At 44.7% G+C, this 21,745-nt stretch overlaps 1 protein-coding gene across 5 annotated transcripts in view; it reads left to right on the top strand.

Moving 5' to 3' along the window:
* The window catches only part of LOC135114919 (sarcosine dehydrogenase, mitochondrial-like), a 50,223-nt gene that overhangs the window by 21,966 nt on the left and 6,512 nt on the right, over positions 1-21,745 (top strand). For all 5 annotated transcript variants that reach the window (XM_064031183.1, XM_064031182.1, XM_064031181.1 and 2 more), the window contains exons 6-7: positions 4,154-4,342; positions 20,035-20,240. In XM_064031183.1, coding sequence (XP_063887253.1) covers positions 4,154-4,342; positions 20,035-20,240 — 395 coding nt within the window. The remainder of the gene's footprint in view (positions 1-4,153; positions 4,343-20,034; positions 20,241-21,745) is intronic.

Genomic DNA, 21,745 nt, shown 5'->3' with positions numbered 1-21,745 from the left:
CTCTCTCTCTCTCTCTCTCTCTCTCTCTCTCTCTCTCTCTCTCTCTCTCTCTCTCTCTCTCTCTCTCTCTCTCTCTCTCTGTGTTGTTTTTGTTTATTATTTGTGAACACTGGCTCACGCGAACTTTTATCTATAGCAGCCCATCAGTGGCGTTTTGTAGCAGCTTGGAAGGGATGGAGTTATCTTGGAGGAGGGTACTCTTGAACGGTGATGAGGATTGGTAGGGAAACATTATTTACCACCGCAGCAGTGGCAGCGGCTGTGTGGTAGGGCTGGGGCTGGAGTGGTAGACATGTACGTAGGCATGAAGTGGCGCTATATTGGAGGAAGTAGTGAAGGAGGGGAGAAGAAGTTGCCTAGCAGTGCTTTCAGGGGGTTTTTGCCGTGCCTTGCCGGATCTCATCAATGCAAGGAAAGCCGAGGCAGAGGCGGATCAGGTTGTGTTGCTGTGGCTCTCTCTCTCTCTCTCTCTCTCTCTCTCTCTCTCTCTCTCTCTCTCTCTCTCTCTCTCTCTCTCTCTCTCTCTTTTTTTTTTTTTTTAAACAAATATTTACAGAAAGGCTTAAAATTCCACGTTGAGTGTGGAATTATTTAAAAAGCCTATGATAGTATTTTTACAGGAATAACACTAAACATGTTTAACATAAAGATTATAATGTTAATACAATAAAATAATAAAAATTTAAAGCGCCAGTGGGGACAGGTGCGTGCTACGCCAGCTGTGGGCTGCCAGCTTCACCTGGTGCGTGGACATGTCCTGCACTTGGGGCGTGGCCGCCGTGAACATGTTCCACAGCCGCGAAGTCCTGGCTGTGTAGGTGCGCAGGTGTTGGCTAGAGCGAGATCGAGGCACCTTCACTAGCTCGTCGCTACTGGCTGCAGCTCTGGTGCACCTCTGTACTGTGTGTGGCAGCAGCCTCAGGGGGTCAAGGTGAGGGACCCTCTGCACCTGAGTTTTGTGGCACACCACTAGTGCCGACACGTCCCGGCGGTGCTCCAGTGACGTTACTGGTGGTGGGTGCTGTTGGTCCTCATCGGTGGCCACCAAGCGCAGGGCTCGCCGCTGCACAGCATCCAGTCTCTGCATGTGGGTGGCGGCACTCGACATCCAGGACAGGGCACCGTACTCCATACATGGGCGTATCTGTGCCCTGTATAGCGTGAGGATGCCCCGTGGGTCGAGGGTGTTCGCCATCCTACGCAGGGCAGAGACTCGGAGAGAGGTCTGGCGGGCGACGACACTGATGTGGTGATCGAAGCGTAGGCCGCGGTCCACAGACACGCCCAGGATCTTGATATAATCCTGAAGTGGCAGGCTCTTGCCTCCAAAACGCAGCTGTCCTGAGACAGCGTGTGAAGCACCTGGGGACCGCGAGATGCCCTGTATAGCGTGAGGATGCCCCGTGGGTCGAGGGTGTTCGCCATCCTACGCAGGGCAGAGACTCGGAGAGAGGTCTGGCGGGCGACGACACTGATGTGGTGATCGAAGCGTAGGCCGCGGTCCACAGACACGCCCAGGATCTTGATATAATCCTGAATTGGCAGGCTCTTGCCTCCAAAACGCAGCTGTCCTGAGACTGCGTGTGAAGCACCTGGGGACCGCGAGATGACCATCGCCTGCGTCTTCTCAGGAGCGAAGTTAACCTGCCACATCTTTCCCCACTGCTCCACCAGTCCGAGCTGCCTGTTTAGCTCAGTGACGGCACGCTGACTGTCGAGGCGGCAGTAGGAGCGGGAGAGTGTGCAGTCGTCGGCGTATGCTGCCACAGATGACAGCTGCCGGAGGAGGTCGTCGATGTATATGTTCCATAGGACTGGGCCCAAGACGGAGCCTTGTGGAACTGAGGCCCGGACAGGTGAAGGCCTTGATGACTGCTCGTTGACTACTACCTGAAGGGTCCTACCCTGGAGGTAATCTTCTAGCAGCATTAACAGGTCACCTTGGACACCCTTGGCGCGAAGCTTTTCAATGAGCCCCGCGTGCCAGACCCTGTCAAAAGCCCCAGCAATGTCCAGGGCCACCACAAGGGTGTCCAGGCCTTCTTCCAGGGCGTCTTGCCAGTCCTTGGAGAGGATGAGGAGGAGGTCTGCGGTGGAACTGCCAGGCCTGAAGCCAAACTGCTTGTCTGAGAGGAGGTGGTTCTCGCTCAGGTGTTGGCAGATGGCAGCAGCCACTATTTGCTCCAGCAACTTGCCCATCACTGAGAGCAGGGAGATGGGTCTGTAGTTGTTGGGCTCAGACCTTGAGTTTTTCTTATGGACTGGGACCACACGCGCTTCCTTCCATACTGAGGGCCACTTCTTCTCCCTCAGGCAAGATGTGAAGACGGTGGTGAGAGGAGTTGACAGCTCTCTAGTGCATTGATTGAGGAGCTGTGGGCTGACGTCATCCGGGCCTGTGGCTTTACCCGCATCCACCGCACCGAGTAGCCGCTCAACCTGCTCTGCCGTCACCAAGACAGTGGTGACAGTGCAATCAGTTTCCGGGGCCAGCTGTGGTACAGGTCGTGCCGAGTCGTCAACCTTCATCTTGTTGGCGAAAAGCTCGGCGAGGAGTGTGGCCTTGTCTGCACTGCTCGTGGCGGTGGATCCGTCAGGTCTGGTGAGTGGAGGAAGAGTCTCGCGGTGACAAGCTCCTTGCTGCTCCTTTACCAGATTCCACCAGGTCTTGTTGCCAACACCTGGGCCACTGAGCTTTCGCCTTCTGTCCTCCCTTAGCTGATTCCTCGCCCATCTGCAGATAGACGTCATCCTCCTACACGCTTCCCGGTGCAGCATCTTGTTTCTGCGTGACGGGTGTCGCTTGTACCTCACCCAGGCAGCATGCTTGGCCTCGGCAGATGCTCTGCAGCGAAAACCAAACCAGGCGGGATCACCAGGCCTGGAGAGATATACTCGGCAGGGCACATGCTGCTGTTGGAGGGCAAGGAGCCTGGTGGTGAGGGTGCGTGCCTTGGTCTCAGCATCTCCCATTAGGAGGGACTCCCAGTCCGTGTTCTCCATGTCCTGCTTCATGGATGGCCAGTCCGCCCTGTTCCAAAGCCAGACGGTACGCGGGATAGCGTCTTCCCTCGCCGTTTGCAGCTCGACCTGAGACAGCACAGCAAAGTGATCTGAGCTGCCCACTGGTCCTAGCTGCTGGCAGCTGATGCTGGCTTCGGGTAGGTCTGTCACCACAGGATCCAGCAGTCCTCCCCGCTCGTGTGTAGGGAAGGTGACATGGTTGGTTAGGGCCTGAACAGTCAGGAGATTACTGAAGGCATCCTGCTCCATGTGGAAGTTCAGGTCCCCCACTATCATCACATGGGAACACTTGTGACGCTGGAGCAGGGTGTCGAGTTCCTCCGTCAGGAAGTCTAGCGGGGCTCGTCCTTGTCTCGGGGGGCGGTACATGACACAGAGGAGAAGCCCACTGTTGTCTGCAAGTACCACCCTGAAGAACAGTGCCTCCATCAGGTGTGGCACGGCTACCTCAAGTTCCTGTGTTTGGAGGCCATCCTTAAAACAGGCAGCGACAACCTCCGCCTGCTCTATTTTTTCGGTCCATCCTCACCCACAGGGAGTAGCCTGATATTTTGCCAAACGTCGGCTCCACCTCGTCACTCAGCCACGTTTCTGTTACTGCGACAATGTCAGCACTATGTCTCAGCACGAAATTGTGGCTAAGGTCACCTACATTGGTGCGGAGTCCTCTCACGTTGGCGGAGACCACGGTCAGGTGACAGCTGGGGCGTCTGTTCCCTTGCCTCCTCGCGTTGGCTTGGGAATGAGGTGTGGTGGTGAGGCGAGACGCATTAGTGTCTGCCCTGCCACGAGGAGAGGTTCCAGCTGGGGTAGTGACCGGGCTGTGGCTGCCAGGAAGGCAGCTCTCTCTCTCTCTCTCTCTCTCTCTCTCTCTCTGGTGTGTGTGTGTGTGTGTGTGTGTGTGTGTGTGTGGTGTGTGTGTGTGTGTGTGTGTGTGTGTGTGTGTGTGTGTGTGTGTGTGTGTGTGTGTGTGTGTGTGTGTGCACGCGCGCGCGCGCATCGGTTTACGATGTACCTCCACAGGTTCTTGATCTATTAGAGAAACTCAAACTTATAAAAGGTAAACTAACAAATTTATACAAATGTGTAAGGATTTGCATGTTTTCGCTAATGTATGAATTATATCCAGGTCAGATGGATCCAGCAGGAACTTGCGAAGGCCTGACAAGATGGGCGATGAAACAAGGGGCTCGTGTGGTGAAATGCTGTCCAGTCACTGATATTAGGACAACAGAGACGCTGCTAGGGGGACGCAGAGTGTCTGAGGTGCACACCAACCAGGGCGTTATCAAGACCAACGCTGTGATCAATGCAACAGGCAAGGGTTTTTAAGATTGATGTATGTGTGTGTGTGTGTGTGTGTGTGTGTGTGTGTGTGTGTAATAATCGAATTAAGCATGTGTCCCGAAAGACTATAATCTCTCTCTCTCTCTCTCTCTCTCTCTCTCTCTCTCTCTCTCTCTCTCTCTCTCTCTCTCTCTCTCTCTCTCTCTCTCTCTCTCTCTCTCTCTCTCTCTCTCTCTCCCTCTCTCTCTCTCTCTCTCTCTCCCTCTCTCTCTCTCTCTCTCTCTCTCTCTCTCTCTCTCTCTCTCTCTCTCTCTCTCTCTCTCTCTCTCTCTCTCTCTCTCTCTCTCTCTCTCTCTCTCTCTCTCTCTCTCTCTCTCTCTCTCTCTCTCTCTCTCTCTCTCTCTCTCTCTCTCTCTCTCTCTCTCTCTCTCTCTCTCTCTCTCTCTCTCTCTCTCTCTCTCTCTCTCGAGAGAGAGAGAGAGAGAGAGAGAGAGAGAGAGAGAGAGAGAGAGAGAGAGAGAGAGAGAGAGAGGTGGATGAATGTAAAGTGATCAAACATGCCAGAGTAAGACAGTGTCATATTGTCTTGACGTGAAACTAGGTTGAGATGAGGAAGTGGGGGTCTTACTGTGAAGTTTGCATGTTGACAATGAGTGGCACAGTGGGCCTAGAACTGTGTGGCAGGCAAACATTAGTTACAGAGATGAAGTTGACAACTGTGCGAAACTGGCAAAGAAGCGAAAGATTAAACATATTTGAAAATAAGATGAAAGGAATAAATAATTTCGTATTGAAATGAAAAGAGAAGAACGAACTTAAGATTGGAAAGTAAATGCAGGAAGAAAATATTGTCAATCATGACCTTACCTTACCTTTCCGAAGTGCTGCTGGTCATGTGATGTTAGCGATCATTGAAGGCCAATCATCTCTCCTAGCTGCCATCCACGGTGTTTCATCCTATGCTAATACTTTCCAGCAAGGACTCAATGTATTTCTTTGCCTTTCTCTTGCTCTTCTTCCATCAATCCTCCCCATCAAGCAATCCCTTTCCATTCCTTCAGCTGTCAGGATGTCCCAAAATTGTAATTGCATCTTTATACTTCTTATCAACTCTCTCTCCACTCCTGCACGTCGCAGCTCTTCCTCATTCTTCTTAGGAACCACATCTCCGTAACCCTTTAATTTTTTTTTATTTTCTTTTTACCAGTTCACGTTTCACAAAAATATAATATAACTTTAATAGTCTAATTTTGATAGTCTAATTTTCATATCCATTTCTATCCTCAAATTTGTTGTCAAAGTTCTTATATTCGTAAAAGCAGTTTTTGCCAACACTATTCTTTTCAATATTTCCTTTTCACAGTCTGACACAATACTTCCCAGATATTTAAATTCTCGAACTCTTTTAATCTGCCTTACACCAGTATATATGTTCGTACTCTCAGTCTTTGTCTTCTCTTTGTTATTCCCAAAACCTCCGTCTTCTTTGTGTTTTATCTTTAGACCTCTCTCCTGACTTGCTTCTTTCACTTCATTCACAAACCTTTGTAACTTTTCCTCTGAATCTGCCAAAAGAACTGTATCACTGGCATACCGTATATTTGTCACGTTCCTTCCTCCAATTCTCACTCCCTCCAAATCTATTAAACTTTCCATACATTTCTGACCATATAAGAAGAGGTCTGGGGAAAGTACACACCCCTGCCTCACTCCTCTCCTTATATCTATCCATTCTGACTTCATTTTCCCAACTTCCATAGCTGCTTTTTCATTCCAATACAAAACTGTTATCAATCTTATATCTTTACCATCCATTCCTGTTTCCTTGAATATTTTCACGAGTTCTTGTTGCCTTACTACATAAAACGCTTTTCATAACAAAATACAAGTATAAATCCTTCTGCATTTCCACTGCTTTCTCAATAATAGTTCTTAGGCAAAAAATGGCATTGCTGGTATCCATCCCCTTCCTAAAGCCAAACTCTTCTTTTCCTACATTTTCCTCAGTCTTTCTCTTCTATCTATTTCTCAAGACTCCAAGAATTATCTTTCGCATCTGACTCATATTACTAATCGTTTTGTGATTTTCACATTCAAAAGTTTCCATTTTCTTAGGAATGGCTGTGAATATTGCCTCTTGCATGGCTTTTGGTACATATCCCTTTCAATGTATTTTAGTCACTAGCTATGTTATTTTATCCACAGCTAGATCACCCGCTGCTCTCATCATTTCTACCACCACTATTTTTCATCCGCTGCTTTAACATTTTTCATCTTTGCTATGACTGCTGTTATTTATTTTTTCTGTATTTATGGACCTTCCGAAACATCTTCAAACTCCGGGATTTCTCCTCTTTATACAAGTCTTGTGTGTATTCTTCCCATCTGTTTTAATATTTTATCAATTTTCATTAACAGATTCTCTTGTGTGTCCATAATTACAGACTTTTGATGATTTCTTCTTCCCAGTCATCTCTCTCACCTTTTCATACACAAGTAGCAATTTGTTCTATATCTTTACATCTGTCATTTAGCCATTCTTCTTTTTTCTTTGTCTTTGTCTTTATTTCCCTCTACACCTCCACATACATTTCGTGATTTTCTTTGCATATTTTTTTTGTCCATAAGTTCCAAAATTTTCAGTATCATCCATTTTTTGTCTTGCTTTTTATGTGTTTTAGGTAGAAACGCTTTTGTTACTAATGCGTCTTGTAAGATTCCCACTTCTCAATCCCGTCTGTTTCTTCTACTAGTGACAATACTTCGAATCTGTTCTTGACCTTCTCGTCCTTCAGTAGAGTACTCCATTCTCTTTTTGGTTCTTGTTTTTCCTCTGTATTCTTTTGAATTCTCATGTTTGCAGCAACTGGGACATGATCGTGTTCCTTGCCCACAGTCTGCCACAAGATATATTTTACATTGCTATATTGAATTTTTGAATCTTTGATTTATCGTTATACAGTCAATTTGATTTTTTGTCACTCCCCGGGGCTTGTATACATAATCATTTTTAATAGGCCAAAAGTACTTTTAGTGACGAGTTTTACTTTTACTGCAAAAATATCCTTAAAAGTAATGCATAATCACTTTTAAGATCTAAAAGACTTTTAGTGGGTAGGAGTGGTGAGGGGTACTCCTAATGCGTCTAAAATTATATTTAGGCGGCAGGATTACAAACCAACACTTCACTTTTTTGCAAAGGATAGGTGTCCCTGTCCCCCTGTTCCTGATGCTCAGCTGATCGAGAGTTCTGCCTGCCCTTGGTGACATTCTGTATGTGATAAACCATGTGAGGGATGCACTAGGGAATTGCACTGCAGGGACTTAGATGAAAAGGCCATAACTGGTACAGCGCAGCCAACCATCAGCCGAAACCCTTGAGGCTTACGCACTACATGGCATCTTCAGAGATCTATTCTCTCTCTCTCTCTCTCTCTCTCTCTCTCTCTCTCTCTCTCTCTCTCTCTAATGGATATTAGAACATAAGAACATAAGAAATAAGGGAAGCTGCAAGAAGCGACCAGGCTTACACGTGGCATTCCCTGTATGAAATATACCTACCTATTTCCATCTGTTATCCCCGTCCATAAACTTGTCTAAACTTCTCTTAAAGCTCTCTAGTGTCCTAGCACTAACTACATGATTACTGAGTCCGTTCCACTCATCTACCACTCTATTTGAGAACCAATTTTTTCCTATCTCCTTCCTAAACCTAAATTTTTCAAGCTTGAACCCGTTATTTCTTGTTCTACCCTGGTTGCTGATCCTAAGAATTTTGCTTACATCTCCCTTGTTATAACCCTTATACCACTTAAAGACTTCTATCAGGTCTCCTCTTAACCTACGTCTCTCTAAAGAATGTAAATTTAACAGCTTCACCCTCGCCTCGTAAGGAATATTCCTCATCCCCTGTATCCTTTTAGTCATTCTCCTCTGTACTGATTCTAATAGACCTATATCTTTCCTGTAATGTGGGGACCAGAACTTCACAGCGTAGTCTAGATGAGGTCTGACCAGCGCCAAGTATAACTTTAATATTACTTCGGGCCTTCTACTTTTAACACTCCTAAAAATGAATCCTAGTACCCTATTTGCCTTGTTTCTGGCTTCTATGCATTGTTTCCCTAGACGGAGTTCAGAGCTAACTATAACTCCTAAATCTTTCTCGTACCCTGTACCTACCAGAGTTTGGTTGTTTAATGTGTACCTATTGTGTGGGTTTCCTCTACCTACGCTAAGCACTTTGCATTTATTGATATTAAATTGCATTTGCCATCTATCCGTCCATTCATTCATTCTACCTAAATCTGCTTGCAAGGCGATGGCATCCGATTCTGACCTAATTAATCTACCTACTACTATCCAATCTACCAATCTACTACTAATCTACCACTATCCAAGTCATTGATATATATTAGAAATAACAATGGCCCTAATACTGATCAATGTGGCACCCCACTAATTACATGACCCCACTCGGATTTCGAGCCGTTTATTACCACTCTCTGTCGCCTGTTACCAAGCCATGACCCTATCCAACCTAACACCTTCCCATCTATACCGTGTGCCCTAACCTTTCTCAGGAGCCTTTGATGGGGTACCTTGTCAAATGCTTTACTAAAGTCCAGATATAAGATATTATAACTATCACCATTATCTACTGCCTCGTACACCTTACTGTAAAAACTTAACAAGTTTGTCAGGCAAGACTTCCCCTTCGTGAAGCCATGCTGTGACTGATTTATCAAGTTATGTTTGTCTAAATGTTCCCTAATGTTCCTCGCTATTATTGACTCTAACATTTTACCTACAACTGAAATTAAGCTGACAGGTCTATAATTAGACGCTTAAGTTTTATCTCCTTTCTTAAAGATGGATACTACAGTAGCCTGCCTCCACATTACTGGTACCTCACCCGACTCCAGTGATTTCCTAAAGACAGAAACTACTTGCTCACTAATAATCTCTTTACATTCCTTAAGTACTCTGGGATATATTTCATCAGGTCCTGGTGTCTTGAACTTTTTAGCCTATCTATCTCCTTTTCCACTATCTCCCTAGTTATGGAAATATCTGTCAGCTTCTCATTCTCATCTGCTCTAAACACCTGTTCACTATCTGGCATATCCTGCATGTTTTCCTGGATGAAGACAGTTAAAAAATAATAATTCAGAAGTTTACTTATCTCCTCCTCAGAACTAACCAGCTCCCCATCTGCTGCCTTTAATGGACCTACAGTATCCTTATTCTTCGTCCTGTATACCTGATAAAATCCCTTGGGGTCCGTCTTGGGGTCCGTCCCATTAAGATGGGACAAACACGTTATGCAGGCTGCAGGATTCCTCTGTCATCAATGTTACTGATGGCACACATATAAAAAATAATGCGTCCAGAGATTAGAAGGTAAAGGTAAGTAAATAAGACATGAAATAAAACAGTTGTAGGTCATGATGCCAAAATTCATTTTAAATTGTGTTCTTAAAGGATGTGTGTGTGTGTGTGTGTGTGTGTGTGTGTGTGTGTGTGTGTGTGTGTGTGTGTGTGTGTGTGTGTGTGTTATTGTGGTAGATAATAGATTAATCCAACACCTAACTTATCCAAGAACAGTCATCTCAGTCCCTTGCAGGGGCTAAATGGAATATAACAAATCTTTTTTGCGCTCAAACCAACTTGACTCACCATACAGTCCAAATGACTGGAATTTAACTTATCTTTTTACATTCATCTTCATAAACTCACCCATGAACCCCCCTCCCTAGTGAGAGCCGCCTTGTCGTGGAGGGGGGACTTGCGTGTCCATATGATCTGGCGAGCGAGGCTAGAGGGGGATTCGGCTCCTGCTCCGCCCTACTTAGTGGGAGAGGGCTACCCGTGCTAGCAAGGACGCCAGTGAGGCACCAGACTAAATGATTCCCAGAGTTAGGCAGCCAGCACGAGTCAACGGTGCCGTTCATCAGACGGGCCACCTTTTGAGGTGGTCCTGTGTTGGATGGTTGGGTTGGGGCTGGGATGCGTTGTGGGGGGAGGTCTTAGCTCAGTCGTGGACAAACTTTCGAATCATGAGGGACCACTTTTTAAAATAAGTGGCCTCTATGGGGACGAGGTACCCTGTTCACGGCGGCCTGATTTTGCCCTGATTCTGGCCTCAATGCATTGCTCTCCTAGACGGAGTTCAAAGCTAACTATAACTCCTAAATCTTTTTCGTACCCTAAACCTACCAGAGTTTCGTTGTTTATTGTGTACCTACTGTATGGGTTTCCTCTACCTACGCTAAGTACTTTACATTTGTTGATATTAAACTGCATTTGCCGTCTGTCCGTCCATTCATTCATATTATCTAAATCTTTCTGCAAGGCGATGGGATTAAATTCTGACCTAATTAATCTACCTATCTTTGTGTCATCCTCAAATTTACTAACATCACTACTAATTCCACTATCCAAGTCATTAATATACATTAAAAACAACAATGGCCCTAATACCGATCCCTGTGGCACCCCACTAATTACATGATCCCACTCGGATTTGTTGCCTGTCGCTTAGCCATGACTTTATTCGGCCTAACACCTTCCCATCTATCCCGTGTTCCCTAATCTTTCTGAGGAGCCTCTGATGGGGTACCTTGTCAAAGGCTTTACAAAAGTCCAGATATAAGATGTCATAACTATCACCATTATCTGCTACCTGGTACACTTCATTGTAAAAACTTAACAAGTTCGTCAGGCAAGATTTCCCCTTCGTGAAGCCATGCTGCGACTGATTTATCAAGTTATGTTTGTCTAGATGCTCCCTAATGTTCCTTGCTATTATTGATTCCAATATTTTATCTACAACTGAAGTTAAGCTGATAGGTCTATAATTAGGCGCTAAAGTTTTATCTCCTTTCTTAAAGATGGAGATAAAACTTTAGCGTCTAATTATAGACCTGTCAGCTTAACTTCAGTTTAGGTCAAATATTGGAGTCAATAATAGCGAGGAACATTAGGGACCATTTAGACAAACAGTAGGCAGTCTCCCTTGATCCATGGAGCCAATTTATTTTTCTAGTATCCATATGGGTAAATATAAAAACTCTTCTGGTCCTTGAGGGGCGGTCGACCAGGCCCTCGAGACATCAATCTCTGATCGTGATGGTGTTGTGCAGACGAGAGCTCGTACTCCCCGTGCTGTTGTTTCCCAAGGTGAAAGACACCTTGGGTCAATTGTTGAGTTCTGTCTTAACACTCTCATGATCATTAATGTCTATGCCTCCATGTCATACCGTGCTATTCACTCAGTTCTAAAGCCTTTCGTAAAGCCGTATCCGTCTCAAACATGATGGTGATTGTCTCTGTAATGGGTGTTACATGACATTTACGTCAGACGTTGCTGCCAAAGCTTCTCTTGAAGCAGTAAATTCTCTGCATCTTGAAGAGAACAACTTAATTGCTGAAGTCATTCGATCAAACAATGTAGCTGACTGCGAGAATGATTATTGTCCTAATATCCTTGATGATGCTGAAGAACGAGCTCCCAAAGTTCGCCACCCACCTACACCTTACTGGTTTGTAGTATATTATAGGGAAGGTCGAGGAAACTTTATTCACACTGCCAAATTTCTAGAAAGGGAGAGTGGAATACTCTATAAATAACATCAAGAAATATGTCAAAGGTGTCTTGATCTGAGCTACGGATTTAACACAGGCGATGATGCTTCTCCAATTACTATGCCCTTCTGATGGAGTTTTTGAATCCATCAAGACACTGAACATTCAGTTACTGTAAAGGACGTATTTACAACCAGGACCTGTACGAACTCTCAGAGGATGGCATCCTTCAATTATGTCCAGATTAAAGGCAATGGTAATATGATGGTGGTTACATTCTATGGCTCTTTTCTCTCTTCCTCGGCGTGGTCACTGCTCTGCCCTTGATTTCCACCCTACTCCTGAATGCGAATCAGGCCCTTATTGTTTCTTCTGCAGGGAAGCTCATCCACTCCGCTCTCGACGATGTAAGAGGTACCACCTTGAGCAGGACATTCTTCAACTGGCTAATTCACAATTCATTAGTCTTGGTAGTGTCAGGCGGGAACTTCTTTTTTAGACAGAAAGATGGTAGGGCAAATACATACGCCTCCTTCCTCCACTCTCGTTCTTCTATCTCTGAGACAGGTTATAAGGCTGCAACACCTTCCTGCCTTTCTCAATCATCAATTGTTTCTTTCCTTTCCTGTGAGAATGTCGCTCCTTCAGTTACTGTCTGCAACAGGTTTTCTGTTTTGGAAAGTGCCACCTCCCCTGCATCTTCAACCAATCCATCCACTACATCTTCAGCAACGCTCTCTACTGCATCTTCACCAGCTACATCACAGACTCCTCATACAAAAGTAGATATTGTCAAAGTCCACGTCCCCATGGATTCCCAACCACGAACGACTTCCAAGACTCTTAAGCCGCCACAGCAACATGCTAACAATTCTTCCACGCTTTCTCCTCAGTCTTACCAGAAACATTCCCGGGGGTCTGCTGAGTCTCTAGACTCAACCCTAGGAAAATCCCTGTGGGAGCATCAGATGTCCCTGAGCCAGACGTTATCAAAGTGTTTCATCCAATTCTGATATGGATATAGAGCGTTTATCTGCCCCGTCATCCAAATATATCCTCCTCCAAGAGCGATACCGATACGTCTTTGTCAAGGAATCTTCCTCCTCTGGTCACTCCAGGAGTTTCGGAGACTCGTGTGTGGGTAGCTATCCCCACGCTAATTACACAGTCTCAGGTTTCTGCGCTTACAAGTAAAGTAGGATCAAATAAGCCTCTCTGGCCGAATAAGATAACTAGTCAGGTTGGCAAAGGGAACCTTTTCTCTATGGCTTTCCTGAAATCCTCCTCAAAATAGCAAAATTCAAGATCCTGTGTTGGAATTGTCGGAGTTTGCGTGCCTTCTGGAAGGAACTCCAGATGTTGATCTCTAGGTTTTCTCCTGTTTGCATTTGCTTGCAAGAGACAATGCTCGAAGAATCAACTCACTTTGCTCCTCCTGCGTATCGTGGTTTCTTCTCCACTCCATTTCCTGGTCAGGGCCACCACGGTAGCAATGCCACCGTCTGTCTTTTTTTGATTTAGAGAAAGCTTATGACACAGCCTGGCGTCATGGCATTTTACTTAGTTTTATTTGAGTTTTGTCTTCGTGGCCGACTTCCTATTTTTATATAACAGTTTTTATCTCGTCGTTTTTTATGGGTACTGATTGGTGGCGATCTGTCAGGAGTACACACATTTGAAGATGGCGTACCGCATATCATATAGATACAAGTTTGGATCAGGGTGAACACAAAGGCGGCAAAAATGCATGACCACAGTCTTTGAAGCCGAGAAACGAAATCCCCGAGTTGCGGCCCACTGAGAAATCCTATTGAGTGTCACCTGCAGCTTCGTCTCAATCAATTGCATCCGAGCTGCAGAAAAGCAGATAGACGAGTCATCGACATATAAGCTATCAAGAACTCCTTCCGGAAGTACACCAATAACACTGCTTATAGGTACAATGAAAAGTGTGACACTAAGTACATTTAAGTGGGCGTACTCCTGACAGATCGCTACCAACCCGTACCCGTAAAAGAATGATGAGATAAAAACTGTTGTATAAAAATAGGGATTTGGCCACCAAGATCAAAACTCAAACAGACTAAGTAAAATGCAATGACACCAGGCTGTATCATGGGTTTTCTCTAAATCAAAAAAAGACTGACATGGTGTTGTTTATTAGTAAATGCCTCACAAATGGAAGATTCCAGAGACAATAAAGCATCAGTCGTAGAGCGCATTTTCTGGAAACCTTACTGAACAGGAGACAAGTACCACATAAGCCTGATATTCATCATCTTTTCCAGCAACTTACAAATGCATGAAGTTAAAGAAATGTGGCGGTAATTGGTCGTCATCTGATGACCTTTTCCATGTTTAAGAGTGGGAATAATTACAGCCACACCCAAAGAAGATGAAAAATCACCGGTATTCCAAATAAAGTTATAGAGTTCGAGTAAAAAGATAGAAGTTTCATCGAACATCTGGCGCAAAAAGGACTATGGGATATCATCCGGGGTATGAATCATGACACTGTGACAAAGCCGCCATGCATATCTCAGACCAAAATTTACACCAACAGATTCTAAATGTCGACGATGAAGTGCCAGATGTTGTTGAATCCTTTCTAGAGACACTTGCAAAGTGCTCAGCAAAACAGGTCGGCTGTCTTTGGGTCTGCCACCGTGCTCCCATTATGGCATAAAACAGGTGGGGTAGGAGAAGAGTACTTCCCCAGATATTTTGCGGACTCTGTTGAAGACCTCGTTGAGTGGTGTGCGAACTGTGATGGAAGAGACATAACTCTTCCAAGACTCCTGCTGACCCCTCTTTAAGGTGCGGCGAGCACAAACACTCGCTTGTCGAAAAGTTTCCAAATAGTGCATGTGCCCAAGATGCCGTCTAAGGCAAGAAAAGTGGGCACGCTTTTCTTGAACAGCGATTGTACATTCCGCATCCCACCATACAAGAGAACGTTTTGGAAACTGGCCAGAGGTCTTAGGAATGAACTGAATAGCACCGGAGTGCAAGACATCAGTGAAGTATGTTGCAGCCTCATCACAGTTTCCTATTCTATCCATTGAACAGGCAGGGGTGCTGAGATCTTTGAATAGGTGCCAATCGGCATTATCTAGCCGCCATCGGGGAGGACGTGACTGTGGTGGAGAATCAGTCGACTCCAATAAAATTAGAAGTGATCGCTCCCATATATATCTTGTAAAACTTTCCAGTTAAGATCAAGAAAAAAAATAAAAGTACAGAGAGAGAGAGAGAGAGAGAGAGAGAGAGAGAGAGAGAGAGAGAGAGAGAGAGAGAGAGAGAGAGAGAGAGAGAGAGAGAGAGAGAGAGAGAGATCTATTGTTGTAAAATTACCGGTGTCATATTGGATAAGCACTCCTCCAAAATAAGTACTCCTCAGTACAAATTAATAATGGTAAAGGGAATCCCCCAGTCATTATTCCATATGGCAAATGTACTCTCTCCTGTGAAATAAGTACTCCCACACTTAGGAAGGATGAAGAGATAATGAGACATAGAAATGAATTTCGTGAATTCAGTTCCAATTCGACTATCCTTTGTGGACTCGAACGTGCTCGTCTACGCATTTGAAACTGAGATCGCGGAACGAAACCGACCGAGCCACAAAGGTAATTGAATTTTACAGTTTGCTGCCAGTTTCCTGAGTGTTATTGACAATGCCGCACGTGACATTTCACTTCATATACCAGTATCTTCTGAAGGATGTGTGGGCCCCCTACTGTATGTACCAGAGGGGAAAAAGCCAACTTCCGCAAGGCATGTAGACCCTTTGCTGTTAAGGGTGAAGAACTATTCTACAAGAAGGAGAAAAATGAGACTAAAGAGAAAGTGCAGGTAAGATAAGCAGACATGTTTCATCATTAGAGCATTCTCTCTCTCTCTCTCTCTCTCTCTCTCTCTCTCTCTGTTTCATCATTAAAGCATTAAGTTCATATAAGAGCTTCGGGCTCGTTGAAGTAAAATCTCATACCTATTTATGGAATGAAATTTATTCTTGGTATTTTACTAAGGCCACTCCACAATCAATCCATCATTAATCCTCCCAGACAGTCACGTTCCACTTTACATTCGCTCTGCAGGAGTCTTAGTGATTCACTGATAAAAACACCAGGGTTTATTACAAAGAATTGAAAGATATTGCCTTACACACTCATATTTTTTTCTTGCACTTTCTACTTGTTCAATTGTACGTCTCTTTCCCTCACTCCCTCCCTCCTTCCATTCCTCCAACCATCCCTCCATCTGTCCCTTACTCCCGTCCTGTCTTCTTTTCACCTCCTTCCTCCTTCTCTCCTTCCCTTCCTCCCTCCCTCTAATTCTTCATCCATCCCTTTCCTTTGACTGTGGAAATGGGTCATGTCTCCAGAGTTTAAAATCTCGTATCCTGAATCCTCGATAAAAGAAACGATTAAAAGACCACGAAGGTTGACAGCATCATTATCACACAATGGATGGTAACCACTGAAGTCTCCCAATAAAATGAGAGGAGAAGGAAGAGCATTTAAAAGATTATCAAGTTCATTTCTCTCGGTAGGAACATAGGAATCTGCAGGTGAATAAAAAGAATATCATTGCGAATAAAGATGATAGTGCCACCGTGGTGGCCCCGACCACGAAATGGAGTGGAAAAGAAAGCATGTTTTTACCAGGACCAAAGTGAATTGAGTCTCCAAGCATTGTCTCTTGCAAACAAATGGAAACAGGAGAAAATTTAAAGATTAATACCCTGAGTTCCTCCCAGGAGGCACGCAAGCCGCGACAATTCCACCGCAGGATCTTGAATTTTACTATTTTGAGTTTTTTTTTATTTATTTATTTATTTATTATTATTATTTTTTTTTATGGAAACTACAGTTAGAAGATTCCCTTTGCCAATCTGATTAGTTATCTCACTCGGCAGGCGAGGCTTATCTAATCCTACGTTACTTGTAGGCACAGAAACCTGAGATTGTGTAACTGGTGTGGGTATAGTATCCCAGCCCAGACACCCAACCATCCAACACAGGACGACCTCTAAAGGTGGCCCCTCTTGCGAGCAGCACCAGTGGCCTGTACTGGCAGCCTAACTCTGGGAACCATTTAGTCTGGTGACTGGTGATCTTGCTAGCATGGTTAGCCCTCTCCCCCTAAGTAGGGCGGAGCAAAGGCCGAAGCCCCCTCTATCCTCTCTCCCCAGGTCATAGGGACATGCAAGCCCTACACCACAACAAGGCGGTTCCCATTAGAGGCGAAGGTGAACACTGAAGTCTCCAAGAATGAAGATCTCTGCAAAAAGGAAGAGACTCAGAATGTGCTCCACTTTGGAAGTTAAGTAGTTGAGGAATTTCTTATAGTCAGAGGAGAGTGAGAGGTATATAGCACAGATAAATTTAGTTTGAGAGTGACTCAAAAGTCGTAGCCCGATAGTGGAAAACTCAGAAGATTCAAGAGGCACGAGAGCAGGTTGAGTCGTTGCGCACATAAACGCAACATCTAGCTTTGGATGGAAACTGAGGATAAAGTAGGAGGGAACAGCAAAGAGGCTACTGTCAGTTGTCTCAGACATCTGTGTTTCATTGAGGAGAAGAAGATGAGGTTTAATAAAGGAGAGGTGGTGTTCAACAGATTGAAAATTAGATCTAAGACCGCGAATATTGAAGAAGTTTATGAAGAAAAAGTTGAAGGGAGTGTCAAGACACTTAGGGACGATACCAGAAGAGCAGTCAGACCTGGGTACATTTGTGGTCCTCCATCCCAGATGGGGAATCGAGGCTGGTGTAGGAGTCGCCATGATAATTTTGAATTTTGAATGAAGGGTATGCGTTTAATTAGGTGCTTGTAATTTTGTCGGAAGGAAGAACGTTGTCTTTAGAAGGCAGGCTGTTACTCCTCCTCCTCCCAACCCTCTTCACAAAGTGCCGCACCTGGACTAGCTTCCCTGAACCACCACATGCGTGGACTCAGTGCAGGGCTGAAATACGGGTGTACAGGGTCCTTTGTGATTCCTGCACCCTTTTCACAACAGGACGTAACACCAGGTCACACTAGTCGAGATCGCCAGTCTGTTTTACCGACCTACAGACAAAGGAAATGCTCTAACAACACTTAATACCCACAGCTGTGAAAGAATCGACAGCCACGTCTAGGAAGGACAGTTACAACTTGCAATAACACGTATATAGTCAACGTATAAGACCCTGCTGGACATTCGCCCTCCGTAACGAATCCACCCATTGTCCAGCAGCGTGTTATAGCCACAAGCCGAGTAGTGTCGTTTATTGCCTCCGGGATGGCAGACCTTTTTAGGACCTGAGGAGGGAGTAAAGTACACTACACATTTAATTATTTAAGTCTTTTAGGACTGAACTGCATCAGCCAGCAGTAGCATTTAAGACAAAACAAGCTCACTAACAAGAGACACGAGAAACTACTACAAACGAGTGCCCACGAACACACAGAAAGGTCATTCGCCACTCACTGTGGACGAGCTCGCCCTCACACACAAGCAGTCTAGGAGTTACTTCCCTGGGTATAAAGTGTTTTGTACACAACTAACCTCTCTGACAGACTACTATGGAGATTACTATTCTATATAAATAAGCCGGGGCGTACGGTCGTTAATGACTCACTTATCCCATTAAGGCAACTGACCCGACTATTATCCCGCCTCAGTCTCCGTTGGATATTAGTGGTCGTTTCAATACGTCTACTCTATCTAAGCGTTGGGAAGTGACTGATTGTGGGAATGTGCACCCAACACTCTCCTGCTGCTACGGGGAGGGAATACAAGGAAAGGAGGCGGGCAACACACACACATACGCAAACCCGCCCCCACACTGCTCCCCGCGGGCGAACAGAACACTTTACTTCAAAAAATTCTAATGATTAAACTAGGCTAGATGAGTCCTGATTATTTTATTGTTAAGAGCAACTCTTCTACTAACTACTGGGTGAGACTCAGATTGAATGGACAAGGGAAAGTAAGGAAATTTACGTGGGGAACATGAGTGCCTGCTTGAATAAATATCATTCTAGAAACTTCAGGCTTGGTAGCTCTGTGTCCGGGACACGTCCAAGTCTCGCCCCCAACCTGTCTCTCTCTCTCTCTCTCTCTCTCTCTCTCTCTCTCTCTCTCTCTCTCTCTCTCTCATTATTCTTTTCTTATTCGTTCTTAGTAATTCCTTTATTTTATATCGCGGTATCCTGCTGCACACAACACTATGTATACGGGCCCAAAGTCGTAGATGTCTAGAATGAATTTAAAAATATGTATTTGCAATAATCTGGGCTTCACACTGCACCACTCCACCCATCTATCACCCCTTTTCTTTCTTTCCCCAAGGCAAAAAGGTCCAACTACTTTTCGTGTTTAACTCTTCCTACTTTAACATTTATATCTCCCATCACTATTGTTATATTGTGTGCTTTACAGTGACTCTCAATGTTAGTTGGTATTTTATAGAAATCATCAGTTTCCTCATTGTGGGTGTATATACTTGGATGACACTTATGTTTAAAGGTCTTGCCGCAATTTTCACCAATAATATTCTGTTCGAAACAGCCCAATATCCCGTAACACATTTGGCCACCTCTTTCCTCATCTACCCTCGCACTCCTTTGATATTCATCTCTTTCACTATATTATAAACTCCAGGTTTTCATCTGAGTTAACGCCTACATCTCGCTTCACTCATTCCTAGTATGTCAATTTTCAATCTTTTCATTTCTTTTTTTCAAATCATCATGCTTTCTAGCTTGATATAATGTTCTGACATTCCATGTCTCAATCCTGAAGTCCTCCTTAGTGCGAACAGTGGCTTGATTATGGAAGGGTGGTACCTGTCGCACATACTCTTCCCGGCCGGACGAGGTAGCACCTGCATCAGCGTTCCTCCCATTAATGTCGTTCGCGGTATTTATGCCGTAATCCTCCATGATTTTTCTTGGGTGATTACGTGGTGAGGGTCCCAATCCTCTTCCACTGTTTTGATCCATGACCTCTTATTCATCATATTCGAGGCAGCCCTAAAAATTTGTCTCCTCCAATTTGTTTCCCCATCCACCACCCGAAAGGGGGGGTGGCGGTAGGGCAGTCATGACTACTACAGCAATTACCACCACCGTCCATCCCTACAGGAAGTTGGGGTAACTACATCACATCCATGGTCGGCGTCACCCTTCCGCTGCAGTCGTTCCGGCACGGCTACGTGGTGACAGAAGGCGTAGAGGGCCTGCTGGGAATGCCTGTACTTAGAGACTTAGTGTCCTCAGCGTACTTGAAGGCGCAAGGAGACTCCGCGGTGATTGGATACTTCGAGCCAAACCCAGAACCCATCGATCAGGCAAGGAAGGGGCTTGTGTTCTATTTTCAGTCAAAATTCACTAGTATAATTTTTATATTTATAATGTTGGTTATTATACCCTTCCCCCACTCTCTCTCTCTCTCTCTCTCTCTCTCTCTCTCTCTCTCTCTCTCTCTCTCTCTCTCTCTCTCTCTCTCTCTCTCTCTCTCTCTCTCTCTCTCTCTCTCTCTCTCTCTCTCTCAAGTTATACTTGGCGCTGGTCAGACTTCATCTAGACTACGCTGTGCAGTTCTGGTCCTCACATTACAGGAAAGATATAGGTTTATTAGAATCAGTACAGAGGAAAATGACTAAAAGGATACAAGGGATGAGGAGTATTCCTTACGAGGCGAGGTTGAAGCTGTTAAATTTACATTCTTTAGAGAGACGTAGGTTAAGAGGGGACCTGATAGAAGTCTTTAAGTGGTATAAGGGTTATAACCAGGGGGATGTAGGCAAAATTCTTAGGATCAGCAACCAGGGTAGAACAAGAAATAACGGGTTCAAGCTTGAAAAAATTTAGGTTTAGGAAGGAGATAGGAAAAAAAAATTGGCTCTCAAATAGAGTGGTAGATGAGTGGAACGGACTCAGTAATCATGTTGTTAGTGCAAGGACACTAGTTTTAAGGACACAATATAATGAATTAGTTAGAACAGTCAGGAAGTTAACGAGGAAAGCTAAGGACAATTATGAATCAAAGGTAGCTAGCCAGGCGAAGACGGACCCCAAGGGATTTTATCAGGTATACAGGACGAAGAATAAGGATACTGTAGGTCCATTAAAGGCAGCAGATGGGGAGCTGGTTAGTTCTGGGGAGGAGATTAGTAAACTTCTAAATGATTATTTTTTAACTGTCTTCATCCAGGAAAACATGCAGGATATGCCAGATAGTGAACAGGTGTTTAGAGCAGATGAGAATGAGAAGCTGACAGTTATTTCCATAACTAGGGAGATAGTGGAACAGGAGATAGATAGGCTAAAAAATTTCAAGTCACCAGGACCTGATGAAATATACCCCAGAGTACTTAAAGAATGTAAAGAGATTATTAGTGAGCCGTTAGTTTCTGTCTTTAGGAAATCACTGGAGTCGGGTGAGGTACCAGTAATGTGGAGGTAGGCTAATGTAGTACCCATCTTTAAGAAAGGAGATAAAACTTTAGCGTCTAATTATAGACCTGTCAGCTTAACTTCAGTTGTAGGTAAAATGTTAGAGTCAATACTAGCGAGGAACATTAGGGAACATTTAGACAAACATAACTTGATAAATCAGTCACAGCATGGCTTCACGAAGGGGAAGTCTTGCCTGACAAACTTGTTAAGTTTTTACAGTAAGGTGTACGAGGCAGTAGATAATGGTGATATTTATAATATCTTATATCTGGACTTTAGTAAGGCATTTGACAAGGTACCCCATCAAAGGCTCCTGAGAAAGGTTAGGGCACATGGGATAGATGGGAAGGTGTTAGGCTGGATAGGGTCATGGCTTAGTGACAGGCGACAGAGA

The sequence above is a fragment of the Scylla paramamosain genome, chromosome 28 (assembly GCF_035594125.1).
Source record: "Scylla paramamosain isolate STU-SP2022 chromosome 28, ASM3559412v1, whole genome shotgun sequence".
Lineage (NCBI taxonomy): Eukaryota > Metazoa > Arthropoda > Malacostraca > Decapoda > Portunidae > Scylla > Scylla paramamosain.
The sequence above is the reverse complement of the archived record's forward strand: the minus strand, read 5'-3'. Positions and strand labels throughout refer to the sequence as shown.